The sequence below is a fragment of the Calypte anna genome, chromosome 1, assembly GCF_003957555.1.
Source record: "Calypte anna isolate BGI_N300 chromosome 1, bCalAnn1_v1.p, whole genome shotgun sequence".
Classification (NCBI taxonomy): domain Eukaryota; kingdom Metazoa; phylum Chordata; class Aves; order Apodiformes; family Trochilidae; genus Calypte; species Calypte anna.
Genome location: NC_044244.1, coordinates 48411103 through 48430700, shown reverse-complemented (window position 1 = coordinate 48430700; position 19598 = coordinate 48411103). Strand labels below are relative to the sequence as shown.

The window sequence follows — 19598 nt, the reverse complement described above, 5'->3', positions numbered from 1 at the left end:
AACTTTCTGGGAATTCTGTGATGGAGCATCCTTTTCTCCTGCATATTTAAGTTCCTATTACACAAGGGTCCAACAACTACTCTCACGCTCCATGTCTGGAACAGGATCTGCAGGCGTTTGATGACTGCCAGATCAGTCTGTAGTGTATTACTCTGAATTCTGCAGGCTTCTGTTAACAGAGATTCTGGATCCTTCAAAATTCACCCTGTAACTGTGGAAATGCAAAATTTTGTAATGCATCCCTATCCTAGTGTTTGAAATGAAGCAGTCAATTCTGTCTTGTGGTTGCTTTTAGCTTGGAAATGAGGAGGAAGTCATAGGAAGGAATAATGGATTTGTGGCAAATTCTCTTCTGCTGAGATTCAGAAAAGGGCAAGGCTTTTAGTTACACAAGGGTTAGGGGCTCATCAGAGAGCTAAGGCACATGTCTATGAGAGCTGGCATGGCCACACTAAGTCCTTTATCATGTTAGACTGATAGAACCTAAATAAGATGAGAGACTTTCCATTCTACTGACCTGCCTGCACTGGACTCGCACTGGCTCACTCTGACCCGTGATGGCCAGCTGGGCAACCTTCTGCAGCACATCATCAATTTCAGGGACAATCAGCTTCCTGGATAAAATAGCCTAAAAAAGTGAAAGCACAGCTGAAGTCATTTCATTTTGCTTGCGTGGTCCGAGATGCAATGCCTGGCAATACACTGGTCTCAGGCAGTACATTAACACTGACTTTTTCACGTCTTGAAACATAGCCAGAATAACTTATTTTTTTTTTTTTAATAGAAAAAGATGAAAAAAAGGTGACTTACACAGCCATATCTGTTTTCTTTTGGAGGGCACAGAATACCTGGTCTAATGATCAAGGATGTTGATTCTTTAGCAAAAACACCCTCTGACTCAAATACATCCCCATATCCAGGTGTACAACACAGCTTCCCAAACAATTTTAAACAGATACTACAAGTCAGACAGGAAAGCTTTGATGCTTATCCCTAGCCCCCCCTAATGAACAGCATTAGCAGCATCTGTGGCCTGTTCCCAACATAAGACCCTACAAGCCTTTTGGCAAGAGGCAGAATCACTGCCAGCTCAGTGGCTCACAAAACCCAGAAACCTGATGCACAGAAATACCTTGAGGAGGCCAAAGGCAGTGGCTTGGCGTGACGAATCATAAATGTCTTCTTCAGCAAAGCCAAGCAACACTTGGAGCTGTTTGGTTGTTATCTGACTCTTTGCATTCTTCACAAGCATCGTGACGCACTACAAAATCAAATTGCACATTGTCAATACCTGTGTTGTGCCATAAAACATATGCCCACACCAAAGGCTGCTTGTTGATACCACTTAGGTACAAACTGCTGCTCTGAAACATGCAGCTAACACTGTACTCATCACATTTTGCTCCCATCTGGCAATTCTGAGACAAAAACTGAACGCAATTACACGCATTCAGATTAGGCCTTGAAATGAGTAGGGATGCTCACAGACATGAACCATGAGGTAACCACAGCCAGGAAGAGAGTAAAATTCTTCTGGAACTGGTATTCAGTATGTTTTCATTCAAAGTGTAGCTTTCCCTTATGATCATGAGGCTGTAATTAATTCAGCAATGCAGTTAGATAACATCAACAGAAGACACAGCACACCAAGAGAGTAGTTATTACTATTGTTCATTGTTCCCTTCTCTTGTTTCACTTCAGCTGCAAGAGTTTACTCCAATTAAATATGTTAAAAGCAATCTATTCAAGTACAAAACTGATGCCTCTCATAACACAGGGAACTAACAAGATACTATTACATGGAGAAAAGAAGGAAAATATGCTTCTATAAAAACACTTCTTCAGATCATAGCCTCACATTTTTGGGGGGCAACCTTCTTTAAGTTTTCACTTGAGAAAGAATCAGCAAGGCCACATCTCCCTTGCTACCTTGTGATCCCTGGAATGCCTCTCCAGGGGCAGCTGCAGGAGGTATCTGCCTTTTGAAGAGTCTCATTCTACAAAGTTAATCCTGAAGTAGGAAAGAGCAGAGCTGGGTTAGACTTACTTTGAAACAGCTCACAACCAGGTGGAAATTCTGTCCTTTGGCTATTCCTGTCTTGGCAAATTCTTTCAGCAAGAGGAAAAGTTGCTTGATCAGTGTCTCCAGATTTGTACTAACAGAAGGCAACGGGAACTTTAAAATCCAGACCAAGGACTGCAGAGCACCAGTTATCACCTGTAAAAAAAAGAGACAAAGGACAGCAGTGGGTACAATGCCACTGACAGAACAGTTCTCACTGGTACAGACATGGTCAGGCTATCTGGAACTGTGGTAAAAGAGGATTAGCTAACAAGATCAATCTCTTTCAAACCATTCATATGTAATACAAAGGCTTTCTCAGTTCCAAAAACACTATCTGCCACTCCCTAATAATTCTCTAACTTTTAATTTACTAGGTACAGACACAGAGTGCTAATTTCAGCAGATGACAAGAACTCCTGAAGCAGGTGCCTTCAAGGCATATAAGTTGCTCTGCCAAAACCTCAGGTGACCAGAAAGCCCTGCTCCAGGCATCTGATAACATACGAGATATGCCTTGCAGTCCCAGAAAACTCAAGTTTTCACAGATACTAGGCCCACTCAATCCCAAAACTTCCCAAAAAGGAGGCTGTCTATGGTTCTGGGACTATAGCTGGATTAAAAGAAACCACAGTTGTGACAACTCTGCTCTCAGCTGCCACAGGATCTCATTAACCTCCTCAACGACAGCCTACAAAGTCTGTAAAGTCCTTGTATGAACATGGTCCAGGAAACCTGTCCATATATGAACCTACAGAACCAAGAGCAAAGCATTCAGTCTTCCATGACTCAAAATCACAGAATAAATAATACAATGTCAAGATGGAAGAGACCTCAAGGATCATCTGGTCCAAATCCTTCCTTCTTTGGATACCACAACCTCAGACAACTTAAATTGCACACCTATGAAATCAGATTTGAAAACTGGGTGACTTTATCTTCTCTTGCAGATGAACTGTAAGGTGACAATTAGGGGCAGGACCCTTCTTTGAGGAACAGACAGAACATGGTCAGCAGCTCAGAACTGTACCTTGACATCCATGGACTTCAGGCAGTCTATAAGCAGTTGAACAAAAGGGTCTAACATTTCCAAAGCATGCTCCTCAGAAGAATTTACTTTGGATCTCCTCAGGCTCATGTGTAGCAGCTGGCATAGAAAGCATAGGACATTCATCTCAAAGTCAAGCTGGGACTCAAATAAGCCAAATAATGTTCTTTAATGTTACAGCAGAACTTATATCCCATTCAAACATTTGCAAAAAGCTGAGTACTTTCTGTAGCTCTCTACAAGGCACCACTGGAGTTCCCACATTTAAAATAAAGTCAAGGCCAGTGGCTGTGTTGGTAACACGATATATCCAGAATATCTTCCTCTGAACACTCTTAAGAAAAATTTTGATTGCCAAGTTTTGCATCTGAGGAAATCCTTACCCGAAGCCCCGAATCAACCAAGATATAGGTGTTAGTCCTGCGGCTGACATGTGCTTTCTGCCCTCCTCTTGTGGGGGTGGGTTGGAGCAGGAGGCAGCTCTCTGGTTGCAGCCGAGGATCTGGAGGAGGGTCAACTTTTTTTCTGAAAAGCAGTGTATGGCAAAGGAAAACATTCACATCATTTTAACCCTCCTCACAACAAGCTTGCTGTTAGGGGCAATGAGAGCTGGGCTGTGCTTAGCTGTGACCCACGCAGGGAGCAATGGGAAAGCACAGCCAGAATACAATGAAATAAAATGAACTTGAGAGAAGCATGACAGGTGAGACCCTCAGATTTGAGAACAATGTCACTATTACAAAGAAAACAAATGCATGCTGATTTGCGTAACACCCCTGCTTTTTTCTTCTCAGTGGACAGATAAAACTGTGGTAGTTCCTTCAAGTAAATATGCCTCCCACAACTGTCCATTGCACTTCACTTACTGATACTTACTCCTGTTTCCAATGGCTTATATAACATGATCCAGGGGTCAGACTCTGATGTAAGCCCACCTATGTAATGTAGGAAATGTAAGACATCCAGATCCAGCTCTGAGCAGTTAAACCACAAGATGGAGAGAAAATCTGATGATTCTCCCTGATTTCTGCATCAGCACTAACTTAAGTGAGAATGTGATAGCCCACAGTTTCTCTTCTTCCTCACCCCATGAAGATGTTCAGGACCTCAAACACCTTTTATATGCCAGTTTGTAGCTCCTTCCTAAACACTGTCCCTCATCCTTTCACTGAAACACCCAAATATATATACCAGTTTACCAGATGGTCAAGAAGTCTTCCTGAAGGCCCTAAGAGCCTGCAAGAGCAGACTCTCCCAAGTTCAAGAAGTGATTATTCCCATTTCCAAGATGTGTTCTTTCCCTTTGCCCAAATAATTCACTTATACTGAAAACAAAAGGCAAACAAAAGCAAGGAAACCCTGATGCATTTGATCAGTTGAATCTGAGAGCTGCCATTTCTGCAAGCAAACCTCCCAACCAATAAAAGACCATCTTGGATAACATCCTGGAACTCACTTGGCTTTTTCAGTGAGCAGAGGCAAGTTTTCACTGATGAGACCGTGACTGAGGAGGAGAAGGGATTCTGCAGTCATGTCTGAGTTGAAGATCAGCCCTGCCATGATGTGACGCAGCGCCTCGTGCACTTTCCGGACAATCTTCAAGCTTGTGGTGCTCTCCAGAACCTGCAAAGGCACAACTCTGACAGTCAGAGGGCATCAGGAGGGCAATGATCTGCCTGCCATCTGCATTCAGAAATCATGAGAAAAAGAGCAATTCCATCTGCTGTCTTAAGTCCCCAGCTGTCTACATGATTAAGCATCCCATTGCATCAGCTCTGTTCCAACATCCCTCCCTTTATCTCCAGGCTCTTCTCAGACTGTTAAAAACAGTCTCTACAGCACTCTATTAAAAAAAAAAAAGCATCTCTGAAAAGGCCATTATTGCACAGGGACAGAGCCTGAACACATTTTGGAGACATTTCCTTCATGAACAAAAGATGAAACCACAGAGCAGCCTCGTGGGACTTTGGAACTCCAGAATAAATGGCATCAACAAGAGTCAGCAGAGGGGGATGGCATGGAGAACTTCAAGTGGGAGGTTTCCTCTACAGCAGGGGGAAGCTTCCCAGGACACCGTTTCCTGCCCTGGACATCAATAGCAACATCTTATCTTAGGAGTGGGGTGCATATTGCCTTGTAAAAGAAAAATGGGAAGCCAAAGAGGAATTTTGTAAGAAATGTCATAATAGCCACCTGGAAGTCCTATAGCTTCTTCTAGCCAACACAAAATTGAGAGTGCTCAGAGCTAAGAATGACTCTGTCTGACTTTTCTTACCTCTTTCAGTGGTAGAATAAGTTTTGTCACCTGGCCCTTTCCTATGAACTTTCCAAGAATTTCATAGGAATCATAACTCTTGTTCTTGCGTGCTTCCATGACCTTGGAGACAATTCCCTTCACTTCCTTCTCTTCCGCTATGTTACCAAACAGCTCTTGGTTGAAAATCTTTGAAAATCAGGCAAAAGAAGTGAATGAGAAGAGCAAAAAGCAGAGCCAGATTCCTCCAGTAGCAGTAGAACAACACTACGTTTCCCCACTCACAAAAAACATTCTGCAGGTTTCCCACATATCCTGTCACATCTTTCCCTTGTCAACATAGAACACCCCAGTTTGCACACACGAGATGAGGAAGCAGTTCTCACACATCTCTGTGGTGGTGTGACAAAAGGAGTGGAACAGCAGTCCAAGACATCCAAATATACCTCATTTGGGTGGCCAGCTGGGCTCCCAGGCTTCATGGAGCACATTGACCAGATGGCTGTTGACTTGTTCTGCACTGCAGAGTACAGGGAAGAAGTTGGGTTTCCTAATCCTGAATCCACTCCTTCTTAGGATACAGGCCCAGAGATATTTTGCTACTACACTACAAGGGGTCTGCTGATGCATCAGTAGTAAACAGTCTCCATCCTTCCCACTTCACAATCAGCCCCTTTTGCCATCAAGTCTGAGACAATCTACACAAAAACTCCTCTACCCAGGCCCTGCCCCCAGGCACTCCATGATGCTCTTTCCTTTAATCTTGAGTAGTTTTTACCTCAATCAAGATGTCTAAGCAGGGGTCCAAATCACCAGCACTGAGCCTGGTAGCAAGGCCTTTCAGTAACAGGTTCACAGTGAAAGTCAGCACATGGAGCTAGAAAAAACAGAGAAGAGATCATGTTTCCAACCCACTGCACAGATAGTTTTAATAATAATGTATAGGTAGACTCCCAGAGCAGAAATGTCACAACTGACACACACTGCACTTCAGCTTTCATTGTAGGGGGAAAAAAAAAAAAATCACAGAAAGGATGAGAATCCATGTACCAATGAGCAAAAAGAAGACCCCTGTCCCTTCACACACTGGCATGAGGGCAAGGATGTCCTCTTACAAAGACAAATTAACGGGCAGAGCCTTGGCTTCTCATCTAGGAAGCAAGACTTCAATTAGCATCACCACATCCAGTTTGTTCAGTGTCTGTGCCAACTCACCTCAGGTGATGATCGGCTCTACTGAACTTACTGTAAAGATTCCCACTAATATTGTTGGAACCAGAATTTCCTCTGTCACCTCCAAACCTCAACTCTTCCCTAGGAAGATAGAGAACCTCCCTTCTTCCCTGCTTAGACTAAGTTTTTTGGGTAACAGACATTCCTTTGACACTTGGCATAACAAAGACTGCTGCAGGCACCAGCCGTAGCATTGAGTTATTATTTATTACATTATTACATTACTTTATTACATTAAGCTATTCCACCACTGCATAACAACTCCACTAGCAATTTGTCTTTAGATCCTCCCCCTAGCACACTGGAAAAACCTAGAGAGAGAAGAGGAAGAATTTCAGCATTACCTGGTACCCATGGACAAGAGTGGACTGCATCTCTTTTAAGATGTACAGAAAGTAGTGCACTCCCAACACTTCCATGATTTTAGTGAGAGTGTTACGGGCAATGTCCCGAATTTCCTGAAATCTGTTCCTCAGAAACGTGCAGACTTTCAGCAGGATGCTGGAAACAGAAACACAAATTAGTTCACCCTCAAACAAAGCAGAACTAATGACACTGCTAACTAAGGAGGCTTCTTTTACAGCCAGAGCTATACTAACAGCCAGCTTTAAACAAACAGCTTTATATTCATACACACACAGGACCATAGGTACAATGGTACTTCAAGGTATTGTCTGTGTCACTACCATCTTCTCTCCAGCTCTGCCACCACTACCTCTGCAACTTGCTTCACAGTTCTGCTCCTAATTAAGGATCTGCCAAGTTCCTTTCAAAAGGAACTTTGAAAATTAAAATATTCAAAGGGTTTTACACAATTCAAATGCAGACAGAGGGGAATATCATTAGGAAACTGAGTTTTCAATAGAAGTATTTAAGGACTGCCCCTCTTGGGTTTAGTCTTGTACATAACCATAGCTTGAGAAAGATGCCTGCACTCATTCCCAGCACAATGAACATCACTTAAGGAGCTCTGACAGCATTTACCTTGGCAGGTTGGCTTCCATCACTTCTTTGGGAAGACACTGCATCATCCTGACCATTGCAAAAGCTAATGGAATACGAACCACCTCTTCATCATTCACAACGTTGGATTTAACAAGCTTGTGCTCCTCATCTCTTTTAACCTTTTTAAAACAGAACAAGACACAATGCACTTCTAGTACACATAATCAAATCCAGCTTTTCTCAAAAAACCAGAGAAGAAGCCAACAAGGCAAGCTGCTGTCCTCTGTTGACTACAGGAAAAACCCAGACAACTATAGCTAAAGCACAGGTGAGATGAATCCCTGCATTTTCAATAGAGAAGCTAAGTTGGGTGCTGGCAAGTGGCTGAGAATTTTTCAACAGGCTGCACAAAATTAGTCATTTCATTTGTGTGGCTTAAGTCAGTTCCCAGCAGGGAAGTGAAGTCACCCTGCACAATGACCAGAAGGTCTGTCAGTAATCTGCACAGCACAACAAAGAGGATGGAGCCTCTTTTGTGCTTCCAGGTGGTCTCTATCCAGTTGTGCCTATTTTTTTTTTCTAATGTGCTGCATTTGCCCTGGGCTCTTTGAAGTAGCACTCCAACCCTTACAGTAGCTGCACAGGCTTGCAAAACACCTTTCCAATTCCAACTCCTCACCTTTGCAATAATACACCTGTGTAATTTAGGTAAGATGTTGACAGTAACTGTTTCTTGAATGTGTTTGATGAGGCTCTCCAGCTCCTCTTTATTTTGGGGTAAGAAAGAAACAGGTTTGGCCGCTTGTTCAGCATCTTCAGATGTCTCAGCTGCTTGCTCAGGTTCTGCTGGCTCCTCAGGGAGATTCTTCCCTTTGCTTTCGTCAGCCACCTCCTCTTCCCCTTCACTCTGTTCCACCTCCATGGCTTCTTCACCCTCCACGACAGGGGCAAGGTCCATGGCAATAGCTTCTATCACATAATTGTCAAAAGCATATTTAAGTATTAGGAAGCCACAAAAACTGAGCCCTTAAAAGAGACTCTTGGTCTGGACAAAGCTCCTTCCCATCATCAACAACAGCAAACACTTACTAAGCATCAGAGTCCTGTTACTGGCTAGAGAGCATGCCAGACAACCACCCCTTAGGACTAGGCTTAGACTAGTTCTTTGGCCATCCACAGACAGCTTAGCAAAGGTCAATGTGCTTGAACCTTAGAGAAATGCCATTCACTTACATGTGAGAATTTCACAAGGCAAGAGGTACTGAAAAGCACAGCTGTGAGATATCCTCCTCCTCCCTCAGAATAACCCAAAGGCTGCAACACAGGTAACCACACCAGTGAAGAAGCCAACGGTATAACTACTTCACATGAAGTAGTGAGGGAAGCAAAGACAAAAGACAAGGTGTATAGCACCTGGTTAGACTGTGGATAACAATGAGAGAAGCCAACATCAAGAGTAAAATTCAGACATGGCAATGGGTGGGTGGGTGTGGACCTTGGAGAACACTCCAGATTAGCATAAAACCTGCCTGGGTTGTTTTGGCTTACAGAGACCTGAGAAAGAGAGGTAAGGTGGAGATGGTTCCCCCTACCTTGCCTCATTCTATCAGCCAACAGCAGGACAGTCTGCATTGCTCCCAGGGAGGTAAGTCAGAACTAGCTTTCCAATATACACATTTTAAAAAGCTGTGAATAGCTGATCTCAAGAGTAAAACACCAAACTTTGATTAGCTGCACTTTGAGCAAACAAGAGATGGTGTTTCTACATCTACAATCTGGAGCAGAAAGCTCACCTTGGTTCTCAATAGTCACAAGCTGCTTTTCAAGTGTTTCGTGGTCAAAGTGAAAGGCTTCCAGCACCGTCTCTAACAAGCTGCAGAGGGAAACACAAAGAGATAAGCTCTCCACCCAAAAAGGACAAGTTGTATAGACCTACACAGCAGAAAACTTTGAAAGAGCTTTTTAAAAATTTCAGACTCTGACAGTGCAGCTTAAGGAGGTTTATCCTGAAATAACCCAGGAAATAAAAAATGGTTGTTTTTTACCAAAGTACATTCAGTGACCTAGCTCACTGATCAAACCTTACAGATAGTACTGTCTGTCCAGGAGCAGGGTCAGCCTGACAGAAGAAGCTGCTACTGCTTCTCAAGTGAGACAGTGTGAGAAAGCAATGACTTGTTAATCCATCAGAGGTCAGACACATTGAGCTGCAAGGCCATGCCCACTTCCACTGGCACAAGCCCATCTCAAAGTCAGAGAGACCTATCCAAGGAAGATGCTAATATCTTTATGATGCTCCTTAAGGCACTGAATTTAGCCTCAGCAGTCTTCAGCGATACCTAGAACAGCATCACTCACAGTACCTACCTGACTCCCAGCTTTGGACTGATCTGTCCTGTTTGCAGGACATGGATGAAATGCTTCAAGTGGTACAAGTAGGCTGACCATGAGAGATGTCGGCAGACAGCTCCAACAACTTCAACCGAGGCTGTTACCATGTTTTCATGCTGCTCAAAAGATAGGAATATGGTTGCTGTTAGCATGCGTGACAAATATGTGTTTAAAGCATACTTTACTCAAAGCAGCAAGAGCCAGGAGAAGCAATGTCTGTCTAGTGGGGGTGCTTGGTATTCAGTTTTTAGATCTCCTCTCAATTACCAGATAAAATATAAAATCACAGCTCACCAAGTAGATCTGCAAATATTTCTGCACACATTCAACTTTTCTCATGTAACTGTATCTCTGGGCTTCAAGATATCTAACCAGACACATGGCAGGCTGCTGGGGTATGCTGATAAAACTAGTAATATACATCCTGGAGTACTGTGCCCAATTCTGAAGGCTCCAACACAGGAAGGACATGGAGCTGTTGGAGTGAGTACAGATGAGGGCCACAGAAACAATCAGAGGACTGGAGCACCTCTTCTATGAGGATGGGGTGAGAAAGTTTGGCTTCTTCAGCCTGGAGAAGGCTCCAGAAGGAGTGCTGTTCAGTACCTGAACTACATGAAAGCTGGGGAGGGACTTTTCATAATGGTGTGTAGTGATAGGACAAGGTGTAGTGGTTTTAAACTGGAAGAGAGAAGATTTATGTAAGAGATTAGAAAGAAATTCTTCAGTGCGAGGGTGGTGAGACACTGGCACAGGTTGCCCAGGGAGATTGTGGATGCCTCATCCCTGGAAGTGTTCTAGGTCAGGCTGGATGGAGCTTTGAGCAACCTGGTCTAGTGGGGAGGGTGGAACTAGGTGATCTTTAGGGTGCCTTCCAACCCAAACCATTCTATGATTCTATCATCGTTTCTGATGTGAAATGTGTTTGCTTCTTCACCAAGGTTTCAATGAACACATTTTTTCTCCTATTGGTATAAGAGTGACTGCAGTTGCCCTGCTGAGGGGCACAGTCTGTGTGGCTGCAGGTGCTGGGTCCTGTGCCTAAGGCCTAATTGTTTCAGCATCAGACAAATACTTCTGACAGGAAGCAAATTAGACATTTGCTTGGTCTGGCAGCTCTGCTGGTCTCCTGATAGCATGCAGAGAACTGTGCAGAAGAGTGAAACCTTGCTTTTACAGGTTGCAAGACGGAAGTCTATCCACATTGACATTACAAGTAGTTTCACTGCATATGTTTTGAATAAAATATATGGAAAGTGACTAACTAAATGTCACCTTCAGACTTCAATTACAAAGCTACTAATGATTTCACAGGTTTTCAGCCCATTCCTTCAGTTCCCACGTAACTCCAGAGAAAACAGTATTTATTCCCACCTCAAATACTATGCACAGCCTGTTCTCCCCACCACACAAATTCTGGTGCCAAAGAGTGACTAATCTCACAGCTGAACAGAAAGAGAGCAGTTTGGAGGCAGGATGGGAAAAATAATAACTCAATTACAAAAAGTGCAAACAAATATAACCCCAAGTAAAAAACAAAACAAAACAAAAAAACCCCAAACATTAAAAACTCAACCCCATAACAGTTAAGTGACCCATCTTTGAGAAACAGGACAGGTTTGGCAGTCATAAGATCAGGCCCAGACTGTATCTGCACCTCCAAATCCTTTCTGCCACCTAAAGAAGCAGAGCACTCTCATGTTTTAAAGTTGAGTCTTTTAAAGCAGTTAGTCTTAGAACGGTACATAAGAAAGGTGAAAACATTCAAATGGATGCATTCAGTTTATAAGCCTACCTTAAGCATTTTTTCATTAAATATGGCAGTAGTAGCATAAGGCATGATGTAGTTCTGCAGGGATTTGGAAGACAGTATAAGCTTTTTTTCTGTGAGATGCTTAGCCAGTTTCCTCAGAGCTCGTGCCCTCCTGTGGATCTGAGCCAAACATAAAACAGACAATGAATGAGGTGGCCCCTGAGTAACAGCAAGCACGAAGGAGTACATACATTCAGCAGTTCTGAAAATGCCTCAGTTTTAAGTAATAACATAAGCATATTACTGTCATTTCCCAAGGACAGGCTGTGCCCCGTCCCTTCAATCTCTGTGCTTTCAGTAAAACTTTTGGTGCAATAAATATTCCAACTATATTAGAATTTTACTGTGCATTTACATAGAACTGTGCTATGTTCAGATATCAGACAAGGGAGGCAACTGATACAAAGTAAGAAGGTCTGATAAAATTACATGGAAAAAATGTAGGGTTTCCATACAACTGCAGATATAGCAAAGGTTCTCTCCATTTGCACCTCTGAAAGCAGGAGAAACATTTTCATATTGCAAGGAAAAGGAGAAGACCAGGCTTTGTGAAACATTTGTATCACAAAGGCCTGAGAAGGAAGAGAGGTTGTTGAGCCTCCAGTCAGTAAGTAGCAAGGAGACATGTTCCCTGACTATGTCAGAGGGATCCCCAGGACACTGTTGCTGACTGTGGAATGGATCATGCACAGGTTCTAAGGTGGAGTTGCCTACCCAAGATCACAAACAATGATTTAAAATTAAGCCAATTATTTTTAGCTAAACTAGGAAGAGGTAAAAAAAAGGTGCTGCTAAATCACAGAAGCAAGAATATGATTGAAAATCACCCATTTGATGATACCCCCATCCTTTTTTTAAAAAAAAGACCAACAAAACAAACATTGCTACAATATCTTATGACACAGATGCTCTGGTAGACATTTCCCCTTTGTAAAATGCTTTTACTTTGGCAGTGGGAGAGAGGCACTAGGGGATGCCTATTGCCTTTTACCTGCATGTGTTTCATGTTCTCAAAGAAGTCCATGTCAGGATCATGGCGGTTGGTCAACTGGACCAAATCCCGGAATTCAGGATTTGCAGGGAATGTTTGAATGAGGCAAGAAAGCAATGATGTATAGTCCTGTTGGATGCTCTGAAAACAGCAAGCAGCAAAGGTTAAATACCCCTCAGAGAGGCTGCTACACACTCCTCAGAACAGCAGTGCAGTCATTTACAGAGTGTTTCAGGCTTAATCCTACTCTTCAGTAATAGTAAATTAACCTGTATTTTGGGCTGCAAATATATTTAAGTTTCCCTTTCAAAGAACAAGCTACAGCTGAGAAAAGCTGAATAATGGTCAAGAAGCACAAGGCAGTGGAGTGCTGTAACTTAAGATTTTTTAAGATTTCAAATGAAGGGTAAGTTTGATTACAGTGAGTATCTGCATTTCCTATCCCAATCTATCAGAACTCTCATATTCCCTAACATCCTCAAGACAGCTGGAGATGTGTAAGTAGATGGCAGTGCCTCACCTCAGTCTTACTCTTCAGCCCCCTTCTCACAGACTCCAGGAGAGTGTGCTGGATTAGCTCTTTGTAGTCATCTTCTGTGTGTTCAATTTCTGCCAGTCGGTGGATAAAACTGGTCAAGCAAAGGCTTGCGTTGTCACTAAGTGCCATATCCCCTAGCTGAGAGGAGCAAGAAATTGTACCATGTGAGTCTGCATATGACACCATTTTTCCCCCAAAAGACTGGACTGCACAGTACCACTGGACACAACATAAAAAAAGCCTGTAGAGATCAAATAACTTGAGACCCTTCCTGTAGAAGTTTTCTAACCTTGAATTAATAGTCACCCTTCCAAAAAGGAAAAATGCTTTTAGATTTACCAGCAGGCCCACACAACCAGAACAAGTAGCAACAGAAAGCAGCAGCCTTTCAAGACTGTAACATGGCTTTTCTACAGCACAGATTGATCAAACAGTTCCAGGGCTTACTGATGAAAAGGTGCACTGTGCTTGGGGGACCTGTCTTGCTGTACTGTGTTTGCCCTTCTGGACACACAGATGAAAAGGCAAGTGGACAAAAAAAAAAAAAAAAAAAAAAAAAAAAAAAAAAAAAATCAAAAAAGAGTGTTTGTAGGAAGACTAAAATATGCTCCCTGAATATTTTGCAGTGTCAAAAAAACCCGAAACCAAAACAGCCAGTGGAAATAATTTGCAAGTTAAGATTCATCATGGTGCACAAAGCAAGAGAAGGAACACTGAGCCAACCTGGATGGTATAGAAGCAGTTGTGCATAACGGGGATCAGGAAGTTGATATCCACTGCCTGCATTTCTTTGATGTAGGCTGTGATGGATTGGAATGCTGACAGACGCACATCGAAGTCGATGTCATCGAGATGCCGCTGATCAAAGGCATTCAGCTGAGAAAGAGCAACAAGTTGTTCATGGAGAAGGCCAGAAACATGAGAATACAATGCTGGGGGTAAAAGTAAGCAAAGAAACTCTGCATACCTTAACAACGTCAGTAATATACTTCAATCCACTGTCCAAATCAGATAACGTCTGAAACAGAACATAAGAGAAAACAGCTTTGTTAAAAATTTGGACAACTCCAGACTTCACCACTTTGGACAAAATGTAAAGAAAGCAACAGAATCAATTTTATTCTTGTTAGAAGCTTAACAGGAGCCATTCTGCGATAATTTTGCACTAATTGAAAGCTGTGCGTTATACGTTCCTAAGCTTCAAACTATCTTAAACTGAGTGTTTCCTTGGTTTTCTTGATGATAAAAAGATTATGCAAGTCACTTCGAAGAAGTACAAACCAAACTGATTGCTATAAATCTGTGAGAGAAGAATACAAATAAAACCAATCTTCAGGATGCTGAAAATAATTCTTATTTCATAAAGAAACAGGATTTACTACAGATGAAGAGTTCTTTATTTGGCTTCTCTTACACAAAAGAACCCTGGTGATGCCCATATCAATCAGACTGTTAGCCAAAACTTTTACAAGTCTTAGCTCATCAGTTTCTATCATATGCAATTTTGTTACATTCCCTTAACATAGATTTTAAAGGTTTTTAAGCTCATATACAACAGAGATGAATTGAGTTGTTGGGTTTTTTTTTTCTGGATCTCTTAGAACAAGTAAAAACAGCACAAAAAGACATGTAAAAATGCCATACCTGAAATACCAAGCATAATTTATGTCGAGACAGTTTGTTCTGGATGACAGAAAAAAGCTTTGCCAGTGGTTTGAGAAAGCTTGTAGGGTCTGAGCAATGCCTCAGCAAGTTCTGCACAGTCTCCAGAATGTCAATCTCTGTACCCTGAAAAAAAGAGATAGCTGCCAATAAATACTGAAACATTGTAAGATTATTTCATTTCCTTAGGAAATATTTCAATATACAGAGTGAACTTAACCATTTTGCTGCACTTTACTCGGATGACAGATATTGAAAGAGAACAAAGAATTAGGAGATGACAGTAAATGCAATACTCAGATTTCTCAGAAGCACTTGCAACCTTCCAAGTAGAAAAAAGCACAGTGTTAGAGAGGAATGCCATCAAGATGGAGACTTCTTTTTTTCTTTCCTCAAAGGATTCAAGGGTGAGGAGAACTATGGAACTCTAAAAAGTAGTCTTTACACTGTGAAACAAAAATTAACAGCACAGTATACTTGTACAATCTTTCTGGACAGAAATCATATATGCCCTCTATGAACAGTTAAATAACCACCTGCAAAGCAGAAGCTACAGGTTGCTGCCCAGCAGTTCTTTCTCCAAACTTGAAATCTCTCATTGAGCAACCACATATTTTTAAAGAAAAACAAGACCCAAACTTTGATTCAAGGATTCAAGCAATCAAGCTGAATAACCAATAGATTCATTCATTGTAGATGGTACTAAACTTCTGAAAACAAAGTTATGCAGAGAGGAAAACCCTAACAAAATAGTGTACCAATACCCTTAAAGCTCTGCTTCATTCAGCTGCAGCACATATGCTTTGCATTGTGAGGAATTTAACACTTTAAGGAAGTTTCAGTTCCAAGACAAACTTCTGTACTCACAGGTACACTTAAGACTGGAAGAAGAGAATAGAAGCATGAAATGTGGGACCATGTTAATATTACTGTACAATGTTTGCCTTTCATTTTGCAACAGACCTTTGTTGTACTACCTGTTACACACTATATATTATGTACTCAACCATATGTATTTAAGTTGCTGTCCAGATGCTATGGCTTTGGATTTACGGTGCAAAAAATCCACAGTGAAGAACATTCATTTCAAACACTGCAAGGATTTAGATGGATTGAAAGGGAGGTAAAAACTGTGCAAAAACTTCTGCAGATATTCTCCATGAAAAGGGGGAATAGCATCAGTCAAAGCATCTAGTGACATGTACACATCAACACAGAGTAGCACAGCGTGCTGCACAGACTAGAAATATATGAAGCTTGATTTCAGGCTAGTATAGTAATGAGAAATGGCAGGTAATCAGTAAGTTTTAGCTGTACCTTAAACAAACCTATTCTATTAAAAAGAAAACATATGTTTAATAGAGGGGGGTAAAGTACTTTCTACCTACCTGCTCCATGTTACTCTGATAAAGGAAAGGCAGGAGAAGGCTCACAAGCACTGAATTCTGACTCTTCTCTTGTATAAATTTGCTGATCCTGCACAATGAGACAAGGTAATTTACTATTTTATATCAATCCAATCACTGGTACAGAGCAAAGGAAAAACTCAGTCAGCACTAGTGCCATAACACAGGGCTTTGTCAGCCCATTCATTTGTCCCCAGGCTAATAGAGTGTACCCACCAAAATCATGGTATCAGCCCAAGTATTCAGTTCTGCATGACTGTAGGCATTTCTGTACCTTTTCCTGTACTCAAGAGGCTGTGTGTACCAGCAATAGAAACAGCTAGAAGCAGTTTCTGAAAACTTTTGCCCTCAGTCATTAGCAACTTGGAAGGTCAATACCAGAGATGGGTTATTTTCAACTGCTCTAAATTTGAACAGTGTAAGACAACTGTTTTTTTACTTTGCAAAATATTATTAAAAGCCCCTTTCTTCCTCCCTCATTCCAACACTTTTCAACTGTTTTGAGCTCTAAAGAATCACTTACTTGGAAAGTATACTCAGCTCTTTGCTGACTTGTGCTCTATACTTCTTCTTTTTCACCTTCTCCACATTTAGCATTGTTTTGCTGAAGTACTGAAGTATGGCAGGAACATGAGGCATAACCAAGCGACAACCCAGGCTCAGGGTCTCTGTAAGGGATACATTAGTTAGCAATACCCAACTCTGTGCTGCAAACAACAGAAGAGAAATCCAATGCTACACAAAGGGGGAAATACAGACAATGGAGATTTTATCAGTGGAAGAAAAAAAAAATTAGTGGGAGTAATGAATGTGTGGGGCACCCAGCTGGTGGGGACATGCAGCAGCACTTGCTGAGACGAAGTCTGATGTGTCTGAACTGGGACCAAAGAAAGAACACACAAAGAATAAAAGCTCTCCTCACAGATCTCAGTACCAGCCTCCCTAAATGTGGGCTTATCAAGGAGGTTCCCTCACAGGTAGTAACTGTCTCCTAAAATGGCTGGAGCATTTATAGACACAATTTCCTTTGTTCTACCACTGACCTCTTGCATGAATCGAAGTTGCCATAACACAGGCACAGCAACAACTGCTCTCCTTTCCACTACCTTTGAGTGCTACAGGTGAAAGATGGTCTCATAGAATCAAACACAGCACACTACCCTACCTATTACCACTCAAAGACAAAAGCAGTCAATGGCAGGTCTTTCTTGTCAAGGAGAAGAGACTGAATATCAGTGATACATGACCATGTGCATATGCAGAGTGGACTTTCACATAAAACTTGATGCTAGGCTCAGAGTGAAGACAGCAATGCAGTTCTTGAAGTTATCCTACCATTTAAAGCTTCACTGCCAAAACAGGTTGAAAACACAAGCATTTTCCCTCTTCATGAGGAAATTCCCCATGCTCAGGACCTCGACACTCAAAAGTGAACATCACCACTCATGAGACAGGCAGAACTTCACAGTTCTTGAGCATGCCAAGCCAAATTTGTACAATGACTTTTCCATCCCTACTGGGAAGCCTCCTCCCCCAATATTCTCAGACAACCTCACCATAATCTAACACATTCCATGCAAAGCACCACATGGGCCTCTCATAGCAATCATGCAGGCATACCTTCTGTCACATCTCCAGTGGCCATGACAACACAGTCAGTCACACTCAAGCTGGAAACCTGCTCTGTGGGTTCAAAATCTGGGCTGTTGAGAAGGCTATCAGCTATGTCCATCACAAGACTGGATGTGGCCTCAGACAGATTCTTGGCTGATAGCACAGCGAAGACATTCGTCAGTATATCACACTCTGGGTGATCTGGACGCTGCTTGGCCAGCAAGGGGAAATACCTGATAGAAAGATTATGAAAAGGTTTGACTGAGAATTTAAGTTTAGAACTTTTAAATTATTTTCTGCAAAAAGGCACACAAAAAGAAGATGACTGTCTTCTGACAGGGAAGAAGTGCAAAAATCACAGAACTACAGTGTTATGAAAACCAGAGGGAGTGAAGGCTGGAGGTTGAGAGGTCATCAAATGCCTTTTCTTGCTTCACAATAGCATTATTTAAACCTAACCCTTGCTCCACAGATGTTTGTCCAAGTCTTCTGCTAGTCCACTCCTGACCTGATGATCCAATCCCTTTTTTTACATTTGTATGTAAGTTTTTCAAGCCTACAAATGACATGTCTTAAAAAAAGATATTCAATACTTAAGCAAAGGAAAAGCATTGTGTTTGCGGTAGAGGCAAAAATCATTCAAGACAGCTGCACTGGAGAGTGTCTACATCTAAGAAAGCTCTCTTACAGCTTTCCATGTCAGAATCTCGATCACAGACTCTGTGCTGAACCTGCTCACATTTTTTCATCAAACAGAAAAAAATAAGATATAAAAAACCATGAATGACTGTAAAACTGACTTCCCATTTCCCTAGACTAAGAAGTCTTGATTAATGACACAGACACATTCTAAGAAGTCAACCCTACTCCTCATCCATCAACTAGGTCCAGGCAATTTATCTGTTTGGTTGTTCGTATTTGGGAAAAGCAGCCCACCAAAAAGAGAGTAATTGCATAAATTGGAAAGCTTCCCAGCTGCACCAGGACTGCTATCAAAAGAACAGCAGCCTACTGGAAAACGAAAATAAGGATTTTGACACAATTATTCGTAAGCTGCTAGAGTAGTATGCTCTTTGTTCCTTGAGTCTGGTGTACTCAGTAGTACTCATCATGCTTTTTTGCAAGGAGAACACTTACCTGGGATTCTTACTCCAGGTATGAATGAGTTTGAGCAGAAAGGTTGGAGCATACTGACTCTCTGAAGCCAACCTGCAGACCTAAAGGAGGCAAAAATCAGACACCAATGCAACACAAGTAAAAGATCCCTCTACAAGCTGTAGTTTAGCTTTTGTAGAAAAGAATTTAATCATCATTCTTCCAGCTCCCTCAGTATTTGTGGAACCACGTGTTAAGATTATCTTAATCCTATTTATAGGTTATTCCAGCTACCATTTTTGTCCTCCTCTTGAAAGTGGAGATTTGCTGCAGATGTAGCAACCTCAACTGCACACATCTATGAGATATCAGGCACAACACTCAAGACCCACTTCTCCCACACTTCCTATGCCCTGGCTGCAGCACCTGCCATTCCAGCATCTGCTCTACCTCCCCATGGCACTTTCATTGCTGAGGGAGAGGCTCAAGCACTGGACTGTACCAAGGGAATGGGATCTTCTAACAAGGTTCTGTGTCCAAAACAAC

At 42.0% G+C, this 19598-nt stretch overlaps 1 protein-coding gene across 1 annotated transcript in view; it reads right to left on the bottom strand.

Moving 5' to 3' along the window:
• Positions 1 to 19598, bottom strand: part of UTP20 (UTP20 small subunit processome component) — a 64539-nt gene that overhangs the window by 11561 nt on the left and 33380 nt on the right. The window contains exons 29-51 of the mRNA XM_030463662.1: positions 19095 to 19174; positions 17964 to 18190; positions 16867 to 17011; positions 16326 to 16413; positions 14920 to 15063; positions 14243 to 14293; positions 13999 to 14151; positions 13258 to 13413; positions 12738 to 12878; positions 11729 to 11866; positions 9910 to 10049; positions 9336 to 9415; positions 8222 to 8511; positions 7582 to 7721; positions 6942 to 7098; positions 6143 to 6241; positions 5386 to 5553; positions 4567 to 4733; positions 3494 to 3635; positions 3093 to 3209; positions 2048 to 2218; positions 1133 to 1261; positions 518 to 628 (exon numbers count right to left, since the gene is read on the bottom strand). Of these exons, the coding sequence (XP_030319522.1) occupies positions 518 to 628; positions 1133 to 1261; positions 2048 to 2218; positions 3093 to 3209; positions 3494 to 3635; positions 4567 to 4733; positions 5386 to 5553; positions 6143 to 6241; positions 6942 to 7098; positions 7582 to 7721; positions 8222 to 8511; positions 9336 to 9415; positions 9910 to 10049; positions 11729 to 11866; positions 12738 to 12878; positions 13258 to 13413; positions 13999 to 14151; positions 14243 to 14293; positions 14920 to 15063; positions 16326 to 16413; positions 16867 to 17011; positions 17964 to 18190; positions 19095 to 19174 (3234 nt within the window). The remainder of the gene's footprint in view (positions 1 to 517; positions 629 to 1132; positions 1262 to 2047; positions 2219 to 3092; positions 3210 to 3493; positions 3636 to 4566; positions 4734 to 5385; positions 5554 to 6142; positions 6242 to 6941; positions 7099 to 7581; positions 7722 to 8221; positions 8512 to 9335; positions 9416 to 9909; positions 10050 to 11728; positions 11867 to 12737; positions 12879 to 13257; positions 13414 to 13998; positions 14152 to 14242; positions 14294 to 14919; positions 15064 to 16325; positions 16414 to 16866; positions 17012 to 17963; positions 18191 to 19094; positions 19175 to 19598) is intronic.